The sequence below is a fragment of the Rutidosis leptorrhynchoides genome, chromosome 6, assembly GCF_046630445.1.
Source record: "Rutidosis leptorrhynchoides isolate AG116_Rl617_1_P2 chromosome 6, CSIRO_AGI_Rlap_v1, whole genome shotgun sequence".
In the NCBI taxonomy this organism is placed as follows: Eukaryota; Viridiplantae; Streptophyta; class Magnoliopsida; order Asterales; family Asteraceae; genus Rutidosis; species Rutidosis leptorrhynchoides.
The window spans coordinates 84,017,760-84,042,546 of NC_092338.1; the positions used below are offsets into that span (position 1 = coordinate 84,017,760).

The following is a 24,787-nucleotide window of genomic DNA, read 5'->3' on the forward strand; positions in this document are numbered from 1 at the left end:
TGCTCTTGATGGTTTCCACTAAAAGTACCCTTAGAAAGCTGTTCAAAAACAGTTGTCCATACTTTAAGAGTTGCCAAAACTCTTTTTTTTTCACCCTTATACGTCCTAACCTATTTTTAGACCACAAAAGCAAAAAATTGAATAGCATTCATAACAGAGATTAGAGATTAGGAAAACAGAAAGAGACGAGTACTCTTGATTGTTTCCACTAAAAGTACACAACTCTCTTAATTCCATTTCCTCCTTGCGTAAGTAAAAACATTTGAATTCACAATCATTAAGATGCAGAATAATCAAACCCAACCTAAAAACCAAAATATCAAATGAAAGTTGTTAATTTTATAACGGCATATCTCGCACAAGTCCCCTAATTCGTTTAATTAAAATGAACATGGCAATGAATCTGAACATCACCACTCCACTAATTAAAATGACCATTCCCTTTAATATCAACATCATCTTAATAAATCAGAAATAAGACGAATAGATAACAAAATACCAAATGTGTATACATTAATTATCAGCAATTAGACCATTCAAACCAAGATTTTTATGTGATTGAAGATTAACTTAAACTGACCGGCAAGAATTCGTTTAGATCGCACGAATTTAATGAGCGTCGTTTAAATAATAAATCATCGATTCCTTAGCTAATCCGATTTTTTATTCCCTAATAGATCACACGGTATTATATAAATTTAATTATACATTATATATTCCGTATTAATTTTTACTTTTCTCATCATGGCGTTGAAGCAAAATTACAATCTGAAAAGAAAAAAAAAACATGCGAGATGAAGCAGCAAAATCAAATCAACATCCAACCCCATCCAACAATAGATAAAGCAAAATAAAATCAAAAGATTAGCGAATTGAGCAATCAGCAACGTACCTGTAAAACCTGGAATCAAATGGAGGAAGGCAAGTAACGTTGAATTTGAGAAACAAAATAAAAGAATGTGATGAAACACTAACATAATATCGGATGAAGTGGTGTATTGAGTCCATTGATTTGACATGAAATCATGAGCGAACTGTTTCTAAGGTTTACAGTACGATTCATCGCAACTGGTGGTTGATTGATCGTCGGTCATCATCCTACCAGATAGAGGATTTTTCATATTATGATATGATGATTCTGATACAATTGATTGATTTGGGTACTTTTATTGAAGATGAATAGTTGAATGGAGGAACGAAACGTGTTGCGTAGATAAGTATTTCAGGGGGTAAAATTCCAAGAAACTGACGTGGGTAGTTATCTCAAATATTTACAGCTAAAGGATAATTAGGGTAAAAGGGTAATTAATTTTCTTAACCGTCGCTTAGAATGCTAAATGACGTGATTATGAATTTAAATGGCTAAGATCAAAGTAAGGAAACCCATTCAAGGGTTCAGATTTTGACATGTATAAACTAATGATGGCATAATGATTTTCTTATTAGAGATAAGAGAGATATGGAGCAAAAACGAAACCTGGCAACCCTATAATTTAGTAATGGATTATGGAAAGTGATTTAATATTTAATTATGTTTAATTTAATTTTGACCAAATCTTTTTAAAATCTATTCAATTATTTAATTAATTTAATAATTAAACGACACATATGATTCTCTATTTAGTATTGATGGATAAAATGACACGTAGGATTTATTTAATTCAGATTAATTAGAAATTGACACGTAGGATTAAAGGGATGCGCTTTATATAGATGTATAGATAGATAGATTTATTGCTCTCTTAATCTTTTTTGTTGTCGTATACTCTTCGAACGTAGAAACAGTATATGTTTGTTCATTGATCCATCAGGTCAACAATATATATATAAATATATATATATATATATATAATATATATATATATATATATATATATATATATATATATATATATATATATATATATATATATATATATATATATATACATACTAGCTTAAGACCCGCGAATTCACGAGGTTTTTTTAAGGACGAATCAAAAATTGAATTGTCAGAATAATTATATTTTATATAGTTTTTTTTTTGGGTTGTTAAGAAACCAAAACAGTTTCAGTAGTAACGTTGAATCACTGGTAATAAAGCAAGCAAGTTATAACCTGGAAAAAAAAACAAATAACACAAAATTGAAAACCATAATACTGAAAAAAGGTTTAGTTTGTAGTTAACTTTTGAATCGATAACGATGTCATTGAAATAATGGTATCCTTTTTTGTCAGTAAGGGCAATCAACATACGTGATGCACTGATACGTGGAATACAAATTCTTTTCATAAAATGCATTGAGCCTGTGCGTTGCTGTTGCACGGTAAAAAATCAAGTAGTACCTGATAGTTTCTTGAACAGTTTAACAAATAATGTTAGCTAAACAACCAATTATGGGCTTAAATATGTCAAGATGAGTATCTAATAAAAATGGCAGAAAAATAATTAGAAGAAAATGACCGATCTTAGTAATATTAAACCCTTAGACACAAATTAAAGTTCAAAACTTGTAACTTGCTGTTGAAAGACTATATCCCAATAACTGTTGAGATGCATGGATTGGCCATTGGAATATCTTGCATCTCACCCTACATCAGTCACATTTCAAAGCATTAACATATACAGTGTGCTATTAGTGCCTTATTAGATTAAAGTAAAAAATCGATGCCTACACTAAAAAGAAATAAAGAACCTGAGTCAAATCTTTGGTGGATTCGCTCCAGGGAAAAACCTTAGTCTTTTAACATTTAGTGGTTGTAGCATTTTGCCCATTTTAAATGGTGTAATCAATTAAATGTAATTTATTATTAGTTATTAATTTTAAATGAGAATAACCCACACATATACAACTTAGAGGTGGTAGATTCATTAAAGTTTTACTAAATACAAACACCTGAAAGCATGCAAATGAAATGTTATATACATGGTTAAATAGATTTGGTTACCTGAAAAAGAAACAGAGAATGCATACCTCATTAGTCCTTCACAACTCGTAAATGCCACTTGGCACAGTATCTGACCAAAATGACATATTTGGTTTAAAGGCGTCTCGATCTAAAAATTCACAACAGACGATGATGAAGCTAATATAAAGCTAAGATTTTCAAACGGTTTATGGGTGCACTTTAATTATATCATACCTAAATTTTCACATCATACCTAAATAACATAGCCAAAACTTTTACCTGCAATGGTAGAAGGAAAAACCCGTAAACTTTGCAGACTTCATAGTCCAATCTTGAGATGGAAACAGCTAATGCAATTAACAGACATAATCAAACGTTACAATTTTCTTAGGGCAGAAAAGAACATAACAGCTCAGAAGATCCAATAATGCCGTTCAAAAGAGAATTCGTTTATATATCGAATCATCAAAGATTCAAGGCCATATGGCATGCCAAGTACAAATATCACTTGTTGTAAAAAGTTACCATTAAATAATTTGATATTTTTACAAATAACACTAAGTCTTGTATCCTATAATTCTGTTTGGTACGACTAATACGAATGTAAGTATCTGAAACTCTACAACTTATATTAGCAAAACCCTGTCTGCAACCTAACACACAATTAAGTTAAACAAATTAAAGCTATCAATATGCATCAATGTTAGTAGACACTAAGAAAACTGACATCATCATATCATATTCAATTGCAAGTTCGAATGTTTTTCATGAACATCTTTCAAAGGCAATTGAAGTTGTTATAGTGAATACAAATCGAAAGACCGCGTTATGCAATTTTAGGGGCCAAAAAGTAAAACAAACACAATCCAAACCCGACCCAAGGAATATAATTATAAAGAATAGTGGTATGTAGTATAAAATAGAATTATGGAGATATCCACTATCGTTGTTTAAACAAATGTGAACTTACATTAGCATGCCACCAACAGACAAATACATAACTCAAAAAGTTGATGCAAACTGAAGTGCATAAATTACTTGAAAAATAGTAGATGTGGCATGTGATAACAAAACAAAAAGGAAATTGTAGCATTACCTTTTTGCGTTCTGTGCAAATGCCAATCATCCTTTCAGTTTCTTTAACTTTCCAGCTAACAAATGATACAGAACAAAGTTAACATCCATACAAAAGGGCATCTAGATGGGTTGTTTGGATATTAATCAACTTAAATCGAATGGGTTTGTCACATCAACTGCACATAAATGTCCCCTTTCGCATTCAGTCTTTGGCGGGCACTTCACCGTGACAAAGTTCTTTATCCATGTTACTTCCGCACCCATTTGTCCAAGAACCTTGGTAAATTTCTCTATCACCCTCTACTGAAAGAAAAAAAAAATAAAACGTATATACGTGTTAGAAGTACTCAAAGTAGGTTAGAGACGATAGATTTAAGCTTTGATGAGGGGTGGCAAAAAAGACATAAAAACATATCATGTATAAAAAAACTTATGTAATTGCTTATATCCTAGCACAAATAAGAACAAATATTCAATTGATGCAATATTCTATTGCAATATAATTTATATCAAATTCAATGAGACATAACCACAAACACCTTGTGTGCAAAACAAACTTTGTAATTTTTGAAAGTACAGACATAATCACCTTAAGCATCACTTCACTTTAGATATATAAACTAATTCTTTGAAACACATGGAAAAATCATGAACTCGCATGAAAGAAAATCATGTAAGTGAAGTCTTACGATGATAATATAATAAGCTGTTGCAATGCAAATATATATAATTGATCAATATAATAACCCATGAAAAAAAATATCTGGGTTTAATGATAACTTACAATGATACCCTTACATAATTTATTTACAGCTTACACGATAACACTGAATCAAAAGCTTAGCGGATTGATGATAATTTGATCTATATCATAAACTGATTAATATTCATGTTGATCATTCTAACGGATCAAAATTTGGGACGAAACCTTTAGAGTTGAATTTGATTATGGTCGACGATTTGAGAGAGTAAGTTAGGGTTTTTTTTAGGGAGAAGTATAGGGTTTTTTTTCATGTGTTTGAACGTGAATGAATGGCCCCTTTTTTTTATTTCCTCCCGTCCTTTTTTAATCCAAAGGGCATTATAGTCTGATTAGTATTAATCTTGTAGATTATGAGTTCATAATCATAATATGGAGATTTCAATGGTCTAGATTAAGGGGTTATTTAAGAATAGAAGGCTAGGATTAATAGTTTGAATTTAAAATGATGTATTTTTAAGTTTCTTATTATAATATAATAAAGAGATAGTGGTAGGATCAAGGGGAAAGTAACCAATCAGGAGGAAGCGGGGGGAAGCAATTTTTTTTTTTTAAAGAACTTTGTTCACGAACATTATAGATTTGATGACAATATTAACATTTAATAAAGATACTTTGTGATAAATGTTTTTATTTTGGCAGAAAAACGCTCGAAATATTAATATATAACAATTATCGTGTTTTTCGAGTGTATTTTGAGGTTTTACATATTAGCGTTTAGATATTAGGGTTTAGATATTAGGGTTTAGAAATTTAAGGTTTAGGATTTAGATTTAGAATTTAGATTGAGTTTTTAAAAATAAAAAAAAATAATAATAATAAAAACGGTTTAGAGTTTAGGGTTTAGGGTTTAGGGACTAAACCTAAACACTAAACCCTAAACCCTAAATCGAGCCAAATTTTGACAAAAAGTACTTCACAAAACATGGAAAGAAAAAAAAACGTTAACATTCTTCACGATCAATATTATCTTGAATGTTATTTTTGTCGATCGTTTTCCCGCCTAAATAATAACATTCATCACTAAGTGTCTTTTTTAAATGTTCATATTTTCATGTGATCTTGATGCCTGAAAAAAAAATCCTTAAAAACGAAAAAAAAAAAAAAATAATTTGCTTCCCCCCGCTTCCCCCCAATTAGTTACTTATCCATTGATCATGCCCCTATATATATATATATATATATATATATATATATATATATATATATATATATATATATATAATTTCCCTTAAAATCCTATAACGATGACATCATTAATTTACTATTTTTTTCTATTAAAAAAATCAAAAAAAAAAGAAAAAAATCTAGGCTATGAAGATGATGTTATCAAAAAATAATACTTTAAATAAAAAATATTATTTCAAATAAATAAATAAAAAATTGTTATAAAATATCTAGATTGTGTTATAAAATATCTAGATTGGATGTTAATTTTATTATTATTATATTTCTTGCATAGTAATATTTTATACTATAAATAGACATGTATGGTAACCATTTAAGGTGCACCATTTCTCTTGAAATATCAATATCAATATTTCTTCTCTCCTTCTTCTCTCTTTTTCTCTCTTTGTTCTTATAACCATTAAAGGTAGTTATAAGCCTACTGAATTATAACACGTTATCAGCACGAAAAGCTTAGTGTAATTAAAAGATATCTCAAACGATCATGAATCACTAATCAAGGTATGAAATTATTAATAATTTTCAGACTCGAATATATCAAATTTTGGACTACTAACATTTATATTTATGTTATTTAAGTTATATGTGGTCGGTTATACCACCTGAATTATATTTCTGTAATCTAACTTTTACTAACTTCACTAACATTTATATTTATGTTATTTAAGTTATATATGGTCGGTTATACCACCTGAATTATATTTCTGTAATCTAACTTTTACTAACTTCACTAACATTTATATTTATGTTATTTAAGTTATATATGGTCGGTTATACCACCTGAATTATATTTTCTGTAATCTAACTCTTATTAACTTCACTAACATTTATATTTATGTTAATAAGACCTCATGATTGTACGCAACACGTCATTTGACAACACGGTACTTTATGTACGCAACACGTCATTTGACAACACGGTACCATGGGTCGAGATTAATTCCGATCAATACGAATACGACGGGGTCTTTATATGTTATCTAACATCTATGATTACTTATGCAATTAATCATTATTTATTTCATGCATACTAATGTTTATTCTTAAATTTATAATTTTAAAAGTTAAAATAAAAAAATAGTTTGTATTTTTATTAAAAGTAAATCTTAAAAGTTAAAATAAGAAAAAGTAGTTTGTACTTTTATTAAAAGTAAATCTTAAAAGTTAAAATACAAAAAGTAGTTTGTATTTTTATTAAAAGTAAATCTTAAAAGTTAAAATAAGAAAAAGTAGTTTGTATTTTTATTAAAAGTATATCTTAAAAGTTAAAGTAAGAAAAAAAAGGGATGGTAAAATGGAATAGTTTTTTGTCAAAAATGAAGTATTGAAAATGAAGTGGTCTCCTTCTATAACTAAAAAAATATATATATACTTTTATCAAATGAATTTTTTTGTGGTCGACAATTTCAAACACGAGTCCGTGTTTAGTTTATCAAGAATATCTCTTGCTTTGGTGAAAGGTCACGATCACGATATCAGGTGTTGTGAAAGAATTAAAAAATTGGTCAAGTGGCCTTTTAAAAACTAGAAAAAAAATTTAAACAAAAAGTTTTTTTTATATATTTATAATTTACGGGTAACGTAAAAAAAAAAGAAGTTTTTTTTTAAAAAAAAACAAAGAAAGTGTTTAAATGAGTTTTACAGAAAGGGAGAAAGCAAAGTAAAAAAAAAAACTTTTTTCCAAACAAAGGTAAATGAAAGTAGGACTTAATACAAGAAAAAAGTAAACATCTCCTAGACGTGATAAAATCTATCAATGATAAGTATTAGACTTGATGAGCTAAATGTGACAAAAATGTTTCAACATGTCTTATGTTAATTTTCTAAAATAAGTTATTATTATTCCGAGTTTAACACATATACATATGTTAATTAAAAACAACCTTTTTGTTCTTATGTAGTGTTGGGTTGCAATTTTGGTTGTATGCCATAATTCCATCCAGTAGAGTGACAATAGAAAACTTTTGATGATAATCAATAAAAAACTTTTTTCCAAACTTGTCAAATGTTTTGTTAAAAACGTGACCGTTGAAAAAAGGAGGTTGAATAATAAAACTTAAAAAACAAATTATTTTTTTAAGAGTGTGCATCAAAATGGCCCGTTTAATAATGGGGAGTAAAAATATAGTCAAATTGTTTCAACGAACAAGGGTTCAATTGGATGTCTCTTAAAAAAAAATCCGCGGGTACGGGTGATGGATCCAATGGATCCGCATCCACGACCCGCGGGTGCTATCCCTAATTGTGACAAGTACAAATCAACTAAAAGTCTAAAAAATAAATGCTCTTATAGGGACCAAATGTTCACAATAATTGCCTAAGCTAGATATGAAACAAATAGTTCATAAAAAAAAAAAAAAAAAAAAGAAAAGGTCGTTGTGCGTTTTCGGGATGATAGCCGAAATACACTTACAAAAGTAGGTCAGCCGTCAATTCTTTATGGCCATATCAACGTAGATCAATAAAATCATTTATGGTTTTGATAAAAGATTAATTAAAAATTAATTGTTTTTTGGTCTTGGATTCTCGGTAACAAAAGCAAAGGTTGTTTTTGGTTGCCACAACAAACAAGACAGAGGTTGTTGACTTTTGTTGTTAAACATGGCACAAGTGAACAATAACAATAGATTATTGTTTTTTGAAAAGAATAATGATGCGTTAATTTTATTGTATAAAATAAAATTAAAGAAAATGGTTTTCATTGATGACTATGAACAAACGCAAACAAAGTGTTTGTGGTATTTGGTGATTAAAAAAAAAAGTGCATCTAAAGCTTCTACTGAAAATAATATGCATCTAAAGCTTCTACTGAAAATTAATGTGCAAGGTACAACGTATAACTATATGGTCAAATTCATTTGAGCTTTCGGAGTCACAAGTATATGATGTATATATATATTACTCAATTAACAAAATAGTAAATCTAAATTAATTCATATGAATAGTAAAACGAAATTAATTAATTTACTATTCACATAAAAAAGCGCATATGATAAAAAGCGCATCGCATATGATAAGCGCATATGATAAAAAGCGAATATGATGAAAAGCACAACGCATATGATGAAAATCGCATATGATTAAAAGCGCATATGGTGAAAAACACAGCGCATATGATTAAAAGCGTATATGGTGAAAAGGATATATGATAAAATAAAAACACATATGGTGATTTATAAAAAAAAAAAAAAAAAACACATATGGTGATTAATGGAAAGCACATATGGTGATTAATGAAAAGTATATTGTGAAAAAGAATCACAAATGTTTCTTGAAAGAATTCAAGGTAAGATATATGAACCAATTCATCCATCATGTGAACCATTTTGATATTTCATGGTTCTAATAGACGCATCTAACGGATGGTCTCATATTTGTATGTTATCAAGCCGTAATATGGCATTTGCAAAGTTTCTTGCACAAATTATTAAATTGAGAACACATTATTCTGATTACACCATTAAAAGGATGAGACTTGATAATGCTGGTGAGTTAACATCTCAAGCATTTAATGATCATTATATATCTACAGGGATTGTTGTTGAACATCCAGTTGCTCATGTGCATACACAAAATTGGTTTAGCTGAATCAATAGATAAACGCTTACAGCTAATAACTAGACAATTGATAATGAGTACAAATATCTCAATATTTATATGTGGACATGTAAATTTACATGCTGCGACATTAATTCGCATTATACCATGTGGAAGTCGTAAATATTTTCACTTAATACTTGATTTTGGCCAAGAGCCAAATATTTTCTACCTTAAAACATTGGTTGTGCAGTGTATGTTCCAATTGTATCACCACAACACAATAAAATGGTTCTTCAAAGAAAGATGATAATATATTTTGGATATAAAACATCTTCAATCATAAGATATATTGAACTCATGATGGGTGATGTTTTTACAGCACGTTTTGCTGATTGTCATTTTAATAAAACATTGTTCCCTAGATTAGGGGGAGAAATAAAAATAAAAAATAAAATGATGCTTCATGATGTGAACATCAATTAAGGTATATTGAACTCGCACAAAAGAATGTGAAACGAAAGTTCAAAAATAATGCATATGCAAGAACTTGCAAATTAATTACTTTATGCATTTACAGATATAAAAAAGTGACTAAATCATATATACCAGCGATAAATGCTCCAGCTCGAACTGAAATTCCAAAAGCTGGCAATAATGTCACTGTTGAGTCTTTGCCACGCATCAAACGTGGAAGATCAATTGGTTCCGAAGATAAAAATTCTCGAAAAAGAAAATCAGCTGATAATGAGGTAAGAGAAAGTGTTCAAGAAGAACCACAAATCAATATTCCTTCTGCAGAGGATATTGATAAATGTAAATACTAAAATTGCGATAAATTATGCAATATTATGGAACCGAAATGAAACTAAAATCTCTATGAGATATTTCCATATAATGTTACAATGACATCATGAATAAAGATGATGATCTGGAACTAAAATCTGTCATTGAATATACAAAATGGACATGATTGAGCTCAATGGAAAGGAGCAATAAGAGCTGAATTAGAATCGCTCGATAAAAGAAAAGTTTTCGGATCAATCGTTATCACTTTTAAAGATGTGAAACGTATGGGATACAAATGAATTTTTATCCGAAAAGAAATGTGCAAATGAAGTTACAAGGCAAAACTAGACTTGTAACTCAATATTTCCCACAAAGACCATAAATGAATTAGGAGGAAAAATTATCCTCCTGTAATGGATACAATTACTTATTAGATACTTAATCAACCTGGTAGTTATTTAAATGCATCTCATGAATGTTGTTACTACTTATCTGTATGGATCACTTAATAGTGATATATATGAATATACCTAAAGGGTTAAGGTATCATAAGCATCTAATGTAAAATTCAAGGAAATATATTTCATTAAATCACAAAGATTTCTAAGAGGGTTTATACAAACGGGACGTATGTGGTATAACCGATTAAATGACTACTTGATAAAAAAAAAGGGTATAAATATAAACTTATTTTGCACGTATGTTTTATAAAAACAATGTTCGGATATGAGATCGTAGTTGTTTATGTCAATGTTCTTAACATCATATGAACAAATAAAGAGATCTATGAAATCATTCAACTTCTAAAGAATTATTTTGAAATGAAAGATCTTGAAAAAACCAAGTATTACCTTGGATTGCAAATTGAGCATATGCCTAATGGTTTACTTGTACATCAAACAACTTATACCGAAAAGATTTTAAAACATTTTTTTAAAGACAAACTCATTGTTGTTAGATCACTCAATATTGACACTGATCTATTTCATCCCTGCGAAGATCATGAAAATTTTAACAGATCGGAAGTTCTATATTTTAGTGCAATTGAGGTTCTTATGTATCTTATAGATTATACAAGATCTGACATTTCTTTTGCAGTTAATTTGTTGACAAGGTTCAGCTCAGCCCCTACCAAAAGACATTGGAATGGGATCAAACAAATAGTTTGATACCTTCGGGGAACTACTGATTTATAATTATTTTATTCTAACAACTCGAAACAAGATTTGTTTGGTTATACAGATGCAGATTATTTATCCGATCTACATAAAGCTAAATCTCAAACTGGATATGTATTCCTAAATGGAGGCACCGCAATATCATGACGTTCTCAAAACAAACACTTGTTGCAACATCATCAAATCATGCCGAAGTGATTGCATTACATGAAGCTACTCGGGAATGATTTTAGTTAAGATCAATGATACAAATCATTATTGATTCTTGTGGACTAGAACGCTATAAAAGCGTAACAACTATCTATGAAGATAATACAGCTTACATAATACAAATGAAAGAAGAGTATCAAAAATGACAGAACAAAACATAAATGCTGACGAGGCGCTAAAGCTATAAACGGTCTTAACGGTCATAAGTTTGATGGAAAAGAATGGTATATTGGTAAGGCTCAGAAAAACACTGAAAGGGAATAGGAACTGAAACAACGGTTTGAACAAACCATGAAGGAGACTGTAGACAAATCACGAGGGCCAAACTTGTACATAAAAGATTTAGATGATACAGTTTCAGATGAAAACCTCAGATTTTTCTCATATACTCAAGATATCGTAAAAGACAACCAGATTAAAATGAGATACGTTCAATCAACAACTCTGCTGATCTTTATACCAAAGCACTGCTAACTGCTATTTTCAGAACACACGTTCATAATATTGGCACGAGGCATGTTCAGAAGATGTAACAACTCAGGCGTTGCCTACTTGAGGGGGAGTCAACTTTATGCTGCACTCTTTTTCCCTTAGCTAAAGTTTTATCCCAATGAGTTTTCTTTAGCAAGGTTTTTAACGAGGCAGTACTAGTTATTCTCTAATAAAATTGTCATCCAAGGGGGAGTGTTATAAAATATCTAGATTGTGTTATAAAATATCTAGATTGGATGTTAATTTTATTATTATTATATTTCTTGCATAGTAATATTTTATACTATAAATAGACATGTATGGTAACCATTTAAGGTGCACCATTTCTCTTGAAATATCAATATCAATATTTCTTCTCTCCTTCTTCTCTCTTTTTCTCTCTTTGTTCTTATAACTATTAAAGGTAGTTATAAGCCTACTGAATTATAACAAAAATAGGCTTTTTGAGACTAAAAAAAGTCGCTTCTCCGATCCTTATCACGCCTTTTCTTCGTAAACAAGCTTCTCATTTACTCATCTTTTTTTTATATCTATTTTCTGTATTTTATTTGTAACATTTGATTCTAGGGTTCTTCTACTTCAGCCTTATTATACAAAGCAAAGTAAAAAAAGGAAGAAGTGATGATGAAGACAAGATTGGCGGTTGTTTAAGAGAAATAGGAGGTTAAGAGATTAGGGTTTTATTATCTAGATAGAAGCCTCGATTCGTTTGTTTTCAAGTTATGTTTTTGCTTATTTTGTAGAAAAAAGATTATATAACCGCGGCCCTTTTTCTCCAACTACTCCATCTACAGTCAATAGCAGATGTTGATGTATGTGTATGAGTAATGTACTCGATTATTTCTACTGTAATTTCGCCTTCTTTCTATTTCTGCTTTACATATATGTTTTTCTTTAATTCTGACTTTTTTGTTTGGATTTCAATATATAATGTTGATTTGCTATTAGTGTGTATATGTATGAGTAATGTTGCTGATATTTGATAGTGTATAACTGAGATTTGTTTAGCATTTAATCTTTTTTATGTTTTGACTAATTCTAAGATTAGATTGCATATTATTTTATTTGAAATATATGCAAGTATGAAAAAAGTGGGATTAAATGTTGATAATCCAGTGCGTTTAAGGTGTTTGATGAAATGACTAAGACAAAAGAGAAACTTGGTAAGATTTTTTAAATACCTACTTTTTGATTGAGATTATTGATTTTATCTTTATAAAAACTTTGTACATGTTAACTGTAACTTTCTTAGTTTCATATTTAGATTTGAGTACTTATAATTAAATGTTACTAGCTAATTAAGAATTGGTAGTTGTTGACCGAATAAATAACATTGGTGGGACGGTGGGAGTGTGGTATGATTTCTTTAGGTAGTGGAATTAGTAGTATGGGAGTGCTACTTTTATGGTTTCTTTTTGGCTATATAATGTAGCCCGTTTCTCTGTCAATGAATAGTTTCTCTGTCAATGAATATGAGTGAAAAGAAAACTGTATTTCTTTTGGTATAGTTGTTCTTTAATATAATTTGCACGTATAAACGTACACAGTAGTCCGTTTCTGTTTTTAAATTAGTTCAAAGTTATTGGGGCTTGTGATCCAACAAAGATAAGATTATCAGGCTCAACTGATGAAGGTTATTTCATTATTGAACCTTTAAAGTATGCTTGTGATCTTTGGTCTAACAATTGCAAATTAGTTATATAATCTTTGCCTCTAAGTTTTGAGTATAATAGTTGGGCTCATGCCTCTGTTTGAAAAGACCTATTTGAGTAATAGTTGAACCCATTTCAATAATAAAAAAACTTGAAATCAATAATCATATTGTTATTTATGTTTTCTACTGAGGAATGATGTTTGCAGCACATACTTTATCATGCGTCTTTAAATATACCGTTATACTTGGTAGTTTGAAAATGTCTACTACTTTGTTGCTTATGCTACTTTTTATTATAAAATAGTGTTCATTTATTTATATTAGGCCATAAGTTACTCCAAGAACTTAGGTTATGTGTTAAAATTTGTTAGTTTTGGAATTTTGTATGTTAATAATTTTTTTGAGACCTTACATCCATGTTTATTAGTTAAATATTGTTTTTATATTACTCTTCTTAAAGGTGGTAATATGGGTGGGTTGGCCGACTTTGTTTAACATGTCATAATTAATGTGGTTGTGTTGAAACATGCATACAAATTGAAATATGTATCTTGAACTGACATCAAATGCATGGTTTAAAAAATGATAACAATTTCAATACGGAGTAACAGAGTATAATCTAGGCTTCTTAATTTATTTATTCATAGAAGCTTTAATTACGTTTTTATATATAATAGTTGTAGTTACTGACATTGTGCGGTTAATCTTTTGGGGTTGTTTTGCGGGATACTGCAGGGTATTATCAATGTGTGATGGTAAGGAAAAACTTGAACGGAGGTTTTGATAGAATATTCCAATGTTTGAACAATATGGCCTAGAAATCACTCATCGTAAGGTTTTCCACTTATGTTGATTATATTGATGCATATCACTTTCTGCTCAAATGTTTTTTTATTATGATTTGTAGATGTTGAAATTCAAACGTGTAATGACCAAGTATAGGTCCTTTGATAAGCTTAAGTATTAGTCGCCTTTCAGTTTAAACATCTTTTGTATAATTGTAGTGTTCTGCTTTTTTCCTTTATGGATTATATAGTTTTCACGTGGCAATTTTCTTTGTTATCATGTTACTTATAAAATAAAATCTTAAAACTGAATTTTAATTTATGTTTGTTATACTGTAATTGTTTTTTAATAATCATTTTTAAAGTTTTTATAAACAAACCCGTAAATTCACGGGTCTTTTAACTATATATATATATATATATATATATATATATATATATATATATATATATATATATATATTATAGTTATTATTATAATATATAATGTATAATATTTAATTGTTATCATTTCCATTCTTTCAGTTTTTTTTTTAACTCGAGAATACATATATAATATTCTATATTACTCTCTTTTTCTTTCTTTTGTTCTGTTTTCAATTTCACTCCACTTTTTTTCATCCAAAAAAAACTCTAGAATACAGCGTAAGTCTTTCTTTTGTTCATACCAAAAAAATTGCTTGAAAGACGCCACAGATACGTGGTAGCGCCATTCACTTCCTTACGAAGACAGTAAAAAACGTTGACAGTGATCTAACCTAAAACATTTTCGACCTTCATACGCCATCGTAACTTAGTAGTACATTTTATATGTTTTAATAATGTGCACAATAATAATTTATAAAAATGTTCCATCATTCAACATGTCATTCATATTTTCATTTCTTCACACATCAAGTCAATAAAAATTGTTGATCAACAGAAATATCAAGTAAATAGAACTCACAATCACATGTTCACTACTTAGATAACAGAAGATAACAGCAAAAAGATAAACAATCCCCATTTCGGTAACTTGCACATTCTCTGTTTTCAGAGTTCAAATTTGAAAGAGAAATGAATAGAAGGCTAGAAGTGAAAAGAAATTAAACAATATGGTGTATTAAGTTTTTTAGAGAGGAAATTAAAGGAACTGACTGACTGATTTTAGTCTAATCTTTCAAATCAAATTGAAAAAATCTCTTCACTTCAGTTCACATTTTTAAACATTCCAGTTAATGATCAACAATCATATCTTCATTCAAAACATATACATAAAGGGGAGTGATATGTACACAACCCAATTTTATTATGTACACAACTAAAATGCTTTACAGTGTTATACTGCACAATACTTTAAAGCATGTTAGTTGTGTATATAACAAAATTAGGTTGTGTACATATCATCACCCATACAGAAAAGCATGACAAAAGCATAACTGGTAACACTTCCATTACAGTTCACAGTTTTCACATAACTTAAAAAACATAACCGAATACCAGACACATAAACAGAATTCCAACACGTCATCAGAACTTATCTACAGTGATCCCGTCCCTACAAGCCGCGTAAGCTTGTCTACTCATAAACAGAATTCCAACACGTCATCAGAACTTATCTACAGTGATCCCGTCCCTACAAGCCTCGTAAGCTTGTCTACTTCTAGTTTTCTTCAACCCGGCGGTAAAATGCAGCTTAGATCCTTCAGAAGTGATGCAAGTTACTTTGACCCAAATCATAACTTTTGTCTTGAGTCCTTCTATATCGGTTAACTTTCCTTTTTCAAGGTAACCCGTCACAGATGTAGAAAACCTCAAAACGGACGAGTCTCTGTATCCCACTTCACATATAGAAGGTATGAATACGGTTAGCTTTTTGGTTTGCTCATCGAACTCGTAATTTGTGGCGTCACGGGGAAAGATACCGACCGGTAAGTCGTTCTCTTTTAGTAGTTCAATGAGTGGCTTTTGCATTTTCCCTGCATAAGGTATAATAAAATTACTAATGAGGTATCTCGTTTTTGTATAATAATGGCCTTTTTGGTCACTTTTCAAGTATTATGTTCTTATACCATAAACGGATAAGGTTTGCGGAGTAATTTTTTATTTTTTTTTACTCATGTACGCGGTCGGTTGTAGAACTCGGTAAAGGTAGACAAGTAGTCGCCAAGTAGTCGCCAAGTTTTCAGTTTTAAGATCGGTCCAAGTACTCGGTTCAATTACTCGGTCAAACTTAGTCAAACTCGGCCAAAACTCAGAATTACTCGGTCAAAATTCGGTATTACTCGGTCAAACTCGGCCAAATCTCGGGATCACAAAAAAAATTGGTCAAAACCCGGTCAAAATCGATCAAAGTCAAACTTGGTCAACATCCGAGTAATCCCCGAGCTGCCGAGCACTCCCCAAAAAGTGCCGACCAAGTACTCACTAAGCAGCGAGTTCTCCATACTTGCATTTCTTATAAAAGACAACTTTTCTCATGTTTCAAGTGTTACACGTAGGATGTAGGATGTTGGTGATTGTTTCAAGTGTTACATTGTAACCATAATTATCAAAGTTCGTTGAGATGGTAATTTGAAACGAGCTTTCAGAGTTGATGGATTTGGTGGGAAAATGTTACATAATAAAGTAGCATACGAGAAATAATACAAGACTCGAACCAAGTTTCTTGTCAAAACACAGAGATGCAAAACAAACCTTTCATTTTGTTGACAAGCCACGTTGCTCCACCCGAAATACTGCTTTGCAAACTCTAAAATACAGAAACAGAACCAGGAATAAAAAATGCATTAACAAATTGCTAACTACTGATACAGTGTCGCAAACTGTAAACTAAAAAACAACAACACACAAAAAAGTGGATACCTTGTAGTTAGCAAATAGTCCTGAAAAAACCCTTGTTTGATAAATTTTACTTTGCGAACAGAACGTGTTTCAGAGTAGTAAATAATTTCTTATTCACATGTTGATGATTATTGGTTTTTATTTTTTACAAAACCACGTTAACATTTAACAACGAGCTAATTGTATGCAAACAATAGGTATATCGAATGATTAAACGAACAGAACCTTAATACATTAGTTACACAAATTGTTCATATATTGAAGTTTACTGGTCCAAAACAATCCTATTTATGTACTCCATACTCCATAGTATTTACAGACAAAATTATGCAACTCGTCATCCAGGTACAGAGATGAACACAATTCTTGCTATCTAAAGAGCACATGAGCAGTCAACAAAAACCTACATAGAGTAGCCATCTACCCGATACTTTATAACATAAAAATCAGGTAATTGCTGATATATAATTTCAATTACATACACTGTCCATCTTAGTTTCCCCGTCCAGCACGCATATATATGAACGATATCAATAAATCCACGTATGTAAGCATATTATCCAAGAACGTCATTTAATTTCTAACATTCGAGCCTATTCGTTTCTTAAAATTCAAAATTGCGGTGAATTTAGTGATTACTTCATCGGTCTCGATTGCTATAAACTTGCTCGTCCTCAAAGATACAAACTTTGTGATAATTTTCATAACTCAAAGGAAGTATATGCTTCAAAATTGATCGTTATTTTTAGTAATTTTGACTGACAAAGAATATAATTCCGTCTTGTTAGGCTTTAGATACCAACGGAATTCGGGTGTTAAATGGTTTAAGTAAAAGTCCACCTACCTAGATATGCTCCCTCCTCGGGGTTGTTATTTAAACGTTCGAAGGTGGACGGGGTGGTTCTAAAGCCAATCATAAAGACTCCGAAGGGTAAAGAGGTGGTCAAGTAATTTGTGTTCGGCTTTGTTTTGTTTTTATGTTGTTGTTTCGTCTTTCAGTTAGACGTGGGCATATTGTGTTGGTTCTTGTTTTTTGAATTTTTCCCAAGATCGGTTGCGATACGGTTTGTTCAAGGCTCAGGCTTAGTTAACTTTTCTCTTTGGTTAGTTTAGCATTAAAAAACCAACTTAGATATGCAAGTAAAAATGAGTGGTGCTAAATAGCTAATTCAACCTTGCATAAATCCAAAATAAATAAATTCGCAAAATTTGAATTGAACTAAATCATAAAAGATCCAACTATATACCATGACCAATTACAACATATCATCAAAACAATACACAATTAAATAATAACAATAGATATCTAAACTTTTGTATTTAAATTTACAGTCATGAAGTTGAACAACTGAGGGATACTAACTTGAACAACATTTGACAATTAGCATAAATCATACCATAAAACTGAAAGAAAAGTTAAGAAATTAAGATTAAAGACTTACGTTGATATCATCACCAACAGAATTAAGTTCTTTGCTGGCTTTGTTACCCAACCAATAACTTCCAAATTTGCCCATTAGCTGATCCATAATTTCTTTTACTTTAATTTGTAATAAACAAAACGAATTTGGATTATGATTTTATAGATTTGGTTCAATCGGTGCAACCCCTCTCTCAATATCCCTGATTTCAAGAGAGAGAGAGAAGGATGGATATGTTGAATTGAATGAGTTGGTTTTCTACAAAACGTTTTTGTGGAATCTCATTTTGGGCCCTTCAAGTTTTGGACATTATTTCTTTTTCATTTCCAGTTCAAAACACATTTTTTCATATATTTTTTGTGAACATGTGAGGGTAGTTTTTGTGAACTTTGAAAATGGAAAGGGTTTGTGTAAAGTTCGTAAATATAACCCAAGTTAGGGGTTTTCAGATTTTTCTTTTAAGTCTTCTTTTGTAAATAGAAAGCATAGCGAGATAGAAAGAGGTAGTTGGTTTTGGAAGCAAGAGAGAGAACTAGGATTTGAAAGAATTGAAGTCATTCTTGTAATTGCGTTTTAATTGGAGTGCTTTTTAACAAGAAAAAAGTTTCTCTCTACCAAAGCATCATCCTTATCATCTTCATTTTCACCCAAATTGAAAGAACCCTAATTTTATTTTGTTTATTATTTATTTGAAGATTTTTTTTTTTTTTTTTTTTTTTTTTTTTTTGGGTAATGAGAGTTAGTGAATGATGATTGAGGATGTTAAAAGTTTACGCAAGTGAGTCTTGTTAATGAAGCTTAAAGTTTACGCAAGTGAGTCTTGTTAATGAAGCTTTGATTGGTTAGTTAGAAGTCATTATTTAGTTAAATTATGTTTAGATGAAGTAAAGTTATTGGTTAGTCTTGTGTTAGAAGGTAATTACGGAGTAATTAACAAACAAGATTTTGAAAGATAGTGTTTATTTTTTAGTAGTGAAATTATGTCTAAAGTGTTTAAGAAAACTTGAAGAAAAGCAATTTGTGTAATAAATGTTACTACGTACTAGATTTTAAGACGGCAGCTCTAAAAAATAGTTTTCGTAATCATCACTATTTGTACAGGATTAAGAGCCCGTGATTTGCACAACAGCTCTACATTCAAAGCCCTCCCGATATACATAATTTATAAACGTGCCTATTAGTTTTAGTATATAATTTGGCAACCATTGAATAAATAATACAATTTTAGAGAAATTTTGATATGTACAGAGTAATTGTTTAGAAACATGAGAATTTGAGTTTCATGATTATATACTAAATAAATATTTGAAATGCTTACGAATAAAATGTTACAAACAAACGGGAGTCACACCAAGTTTTCAAGTCACACCAATATGAAAATTGAAATTCCCATATGACCAAGGGTATTATATCCTCTGTGCTTTCTAGAATACTGCCTATACAGCAACAGTTCGCTCAGTTAAAATGACAAGTTTCAAGGCTTTGGTTGCTATTGTATTAGTATCAGCAACTGCATTCCAATCATGCCTTGTCCATGCAAATTTTTACCAGGACACGTATTTCAACTATAAGCTGGTACTCGATAACACTGCAGGCACATAAATCTCAACTATAAATTGTAGCTTTTAATTTGAGTTTTCACAAATTTTGACTCATAAAAGTCAAACATGAATTGTAGCTTTTAAAGTACCAATCCAATTCTAACTGCATGATCTGGTGTTCTATCGTACAAATCGTTCCTCTTCGGAAGCATTGAACTACTACTTAAGTTGGTTCCAGGAAACTCTGCAGGAACTGTAACAGCATATTACGCAAGTGCAATAGAGACTCTAGCAAAAGTAAATTAGTCATTGTAGAGTTAATAATGCTATTTAATAACTTCATTGAGATTACACTGAAAAGTGAAAACACCAAAAGACCCACCTTAAATAGGCCTTCAAATCCACCCATCTAAGAAATCAAGAAATTCGTTTACATGTTCTGTAACCAGAGGCGGATCCAGTGTATAAGGGAGGGGGGCGCCCGCCCCCGGTGGATTTCGAAATTTTAGTGCAAATTTTTTCGATTTTTTGATTTTGACCCCGGTGGAAATTTATTTTTGCCCCAAACCCTTCATATTTTGCCCCAAAACATTCGTATTTTGCCCAAAAACCTCCAAATTTTGCTCAAAAACTCTATATTTTGCCAAAAAAAAATTCCTACGTTTTAGAAAAAATTTCGCCCCCGGTGAAAAAAATTTCTGGATCCGCCATGAGAAAATGAACATAAGAAATCAAAAAACGCATAATAAGCTGGTTGTTCAAGTCAACAACCTCACGAAATAAATCTTTTATGTGCTTGAATTTTAGTACCTTTGTAAGAAATGATCCATAGACAACATATGTATACAAAGAGATTCCCAACATAATGAAGTCCGATGATTAAGCAAAAAAGGTATAATTCTATTAACCTGTAAATAAAGACATTTATATATTTATATAACTATATAATAGTGAAAAATAAATGAATAGTAAGTGAAGTGATGAGCGTCCAATCTCGTAACCTTGGTTGCCTAGGTTTATCAAAATAACACTGGTAGTATATTTGAGCTTCACACTTATGTCAATTTCAACCACTTACTACTAACACATCAACATGGGTTATGTATTATCCAAAAGAGAACTGTTTAAAAGTTGACGTAAGTGTTATTACAATGCATAGGCTCTAAAACTACCCATTTGGCCAATGAAAAACTAACAAAAACAAAAAACAAAAAACAAATTTTACTGATTTAGCAAGATTCCCAACATGCTCAACCCATTCATGTTGACACCTACAATCAATGTTGTAAAAAATCCGATTACTACCCGATTGATCCCCGATTAATCATTTTTATGAGTAATCTGTTCCATTTTTTTCAAAATTCGTTTAATTAATCGGTCAACGTCAATTGATGGGTCAAAAGTAAATTTGGTGATCAAAGTCGGTCAAAGTCAAAATTGGTCAACATTATAACATGATTTAAAATAGAACTTTACAGTATTTGATTAAAATGAACAATTTTAGACAATTATGTTAAAGTTTATGTTTATAGTTTTCTTCTATAATTACACATATAATTTTTGAAATCTTATATTTAAATGTATAAAGTACAATCCGATAAATCCCCGTTAAATCCCCGAATGACCGATTACTCCTTCTGAAGTCCCGACCGATTAATCCCCGAATAGCGAATATTGCAACCTTGCCTACAATACAATAGAGGTAATAGCATAAACACTTACGTAAAATGCTTACTTATTTAATATTGCTCTTTCCCTTGTTAGTAGTGCATGTCGATGCTTGAACCCCGTCCTCTAATTCATAGTTTTTTGTTGAAGTTACTAACGGGGTCTAACGAAAGGGTCCAAAAATCTGTTGGTGAAAATGGCACCTTAGTTATGCATACCATATAAAATCAAGTACTCAAATCAATAATGCATATTATAGTCAAATATATACTAAAATGAATACATTCACGAGCGTAAAGGAGTAATTATAAGGGGAGTATTGTAGTGACCCGTCCTAATTCATCTGGACGAAGTCTTCAACAGTTGGTCCCATTGCGAGGTTCTGACCTCTATATGCCATGAACGACTCCATGTAATATGAGCAAATGCACAGCGGAAGATTTCTTTCATACCTGAGAATAAACATGCTTTAAAGTGTCAACCAAAAGGTTGGTGAGTTCATAAGTTTATCATAAAATAATAAAATTCATCATTTTGATAGACCACAAAATTTAAATGCTGCATGGTACAAATGGGCCCGAATCCTATACCCACCTGTAATGTACATGCTATATCTTTTAAATACAGTACACATTTCTCGTGTACGAAAACCTTTTTCATAAATCATAGTAACCGTACACATATCTTGTGCACAAAAAATAACATACACATAACATGTGTATAAAATCATTCTCTCGATATATAACATTCACATCAACTGGTGGCAATCATCATGTCCACATAATTCAATGGTGGCAATTATCATGTCCACATAATTCAATGGTGGCAATTATCATGTCCACATAATTCAATAATAATCCGCAGAACTTCTGTCTGCATAATAATTCATTCGAGGAATGTTTTGCTTGTGTCTATCTCGTCAAACATTTATAAAAGCATTTCATGTATTCGCAGTTCAAAATATATTTCAAAAGCATTTAATAAAGCAGTTATAAAAGCGGCACATATATTCTCAGTCCCAAAAATATAAAGAGTAAAAGGGAGCAAATGAACTCACCATACTGTATTTTGTAGTAAAAATACATATGACAGTATGGAACAATGCAAGGTTGGTATCGGATTCACGAACCTATATCATTTATATATACATTAACACATATACTCGTAATCGAACGAATTTATATATTATTAGTGATGTATTTGTTATTATGTGTTTCATTAGTAACTTAATTAAATGTATTTATTTTATATTCTTTAAATAAATAAAAATGGTAGTATAGTTTAGTTAAGTATATTTCTATATGACTAATTTTTATTGTAGTAATAATAATAATATTAGTAGTAATATTGATTCCTATAATAATAATAATAATAATAATAATAATAATAATAATAATAATAATAATAATAATAATAATAATAACATTGGTAATTCTAATAATAATAGTAATGACAGTTTTTCAATGGTAATAATGTGATAATAAAAATAATAATTTTTATAAGAAAATATTTTGTTAATAATAATAATTTTAAAAATGATAATTTTAATGATAATACTAATAATAAGTATAATATTTATATTAGTATAATAATAATATTAATAATAATAATAATAATTATAACAATACTTTTGGTAATGAGAACTACCTCAAAAGCTTGTTCTAAAAATAAATGCACCAAATGGGACTCGAACTCGCAACTTCTTGCTAAACCAAAACATCCTTAACCATTCAACCATCTTTGTTTTTCTGAAATTATATCACCCTAAAATATATGTAACTCATTTTTTTTTTTTTTATCTTTTTAAGTTTTCTTCACCTTCTCATTTCCTATCGTTCATCATCTTTCTCATCTCATCATTGACAAGCATCATGTATCATGTATCATAATCAGTGTATCACTCAATCATTCATCATCATATTTATAATCATGCACTATATCATGATTATCATTCTTATAATCATGTCCCTTATTCATTTTCGGCTTCCACAGCAAAACAGAAAACGTGCACAACATGGCAGCCCAACTACCAATTGATTCTCGGCCCAATAACTCAATTTGAAATAGCCCAACAAGAAAATTATATAAGCCTAATAACTGGTTCAGCAAAACAATCTAAAAGCCCAAATGAAATGTTGGATTGAGGTTGGAGAATTCGGCCACTTCAGAAAAGAAGAAAAAAAAAATACATTCGATGGTGTCCAGCTGGAGATACATAACGGTTTCTGCAATCCACCTCCTAAAATCATGAACAACAAATTGGCAAGTGGGAACAAGAATGTCGACCACACTTTTAAATCTTCCCACGTTCACAACATGAGTACCGAAATTTTGTGGATGATAGCAACATAAATAAAAGAAACTTTGGCACTAGACAATATTTTATCATCATCATACAGCCCCACATACCTCATCCCATATCATCATTCGCTAGCTCAACAAATGTTTATCATATTTTAATAAACAATTGGTACTCGGTTTTGAACTTTGAAGGAAAGATTCAAATTACAAGACCCCACCAATGATCATTGTACTACTATTCTTATAATATGGTGGTTGATTCAAGTCCACATGTGGCCCTCTGATATTCGAATTGTAACATGCACACCTTGGATACTCACTAACAATTCTATAACTTTCGGTGCCCAATAGATTATTAAGTGGGGTTATATTTTGTTGAAAGTTGTTGGCCATACTAGTCCCACTAGCTTATTTAAACGACATATCTTATTACGTTGGCCAAGATTTTTAAATCACACCATGTTCTCATATTGT

The 24,787-nt window shown here is 30.4% G+C and overlaps 1 protein-coding gene and 1 long non-coding RNA gene across 3 annotated transcripts; both read right to left on the reverse strand.

Moving 5' to 3' along the window:
- Positions 1-2,161: 2,161 nt before the first annotated feature.
- On the reverse strand, positions 2,162-4,969 carry LOC139855512 (uncharacterized). 2 transcript variants are annotated; one of them, XR_011761473.1, is made up of 5 exons: positions 4,751-4,969; positions 3,986-4,269; positions 3,169-3,236; positions 2,955-3,037; positions 2,162-2,571 (listed from the first exon to the last, which is right to left on the reverse strand). It is a non-coding gene; the product is annotated as an uncharacterized lncRNA (long non-coding RNA). The 2 variants fall into 2 exon arrangements; XR_011761472.1 differs by having other exon boundaries at positions 2,162-3,037.
- A 10,999-nt stretch (positions 4,970-15,968) lies between these two features.
- On the reverse strand, positions 15,969-19,039 carry LOC139851679 (uncharacterized protein At5g01610-like). The gene is made up of 3 exons (XM_071840778.1): positions 18,825-19,039; positions 17,236-17,290; positions 15,969-16,517 (listed from the first exon to the last, which is right to left on the reverse strand). The coding sequence occupies exons 1-3, from the start codon at positions 18,909-18,911 to the stop codon at positions 16,147-16,149; spliced, it is 513 nt and encodes a 170-aa protein (XP_071696879.1). The 5' UTR covers positions 18,912-19,039; the 3' UTR covers positions 15,969-16,146.
- Between the last annotated feature and the right edge of the window lie 5,748 nt (positions 19,040-24,787).

What these genes read in the sequence shown, in the direction of transcription:
- LOC139851679 (XM_071840778.1), bottom strand. Translation starts at nt 18,911, where the DNA reads ATGGATCAGCTAATGGGCAAATTTGGAAGTTATTGGTTGGGTAACAAA. An exon ending in CTGTTGGTGATGATATCAAC is followed by an intron (nt 17,291 to 18,824) that starts GTAAGTCTTTAA and finishes TCTGTATTTTAG; the next exon opens with AGTTTGCAAAGCAGTATTTC. An exon ending in GCTTGTCAACAAAATGAAAG is followed by an intron (nt 16,518 to 17,235) that starts GTTTGTTTTGCA and finishes TACCTTATGCAG; the next exon opens with GGAAAATGCAAAAGCCACTC.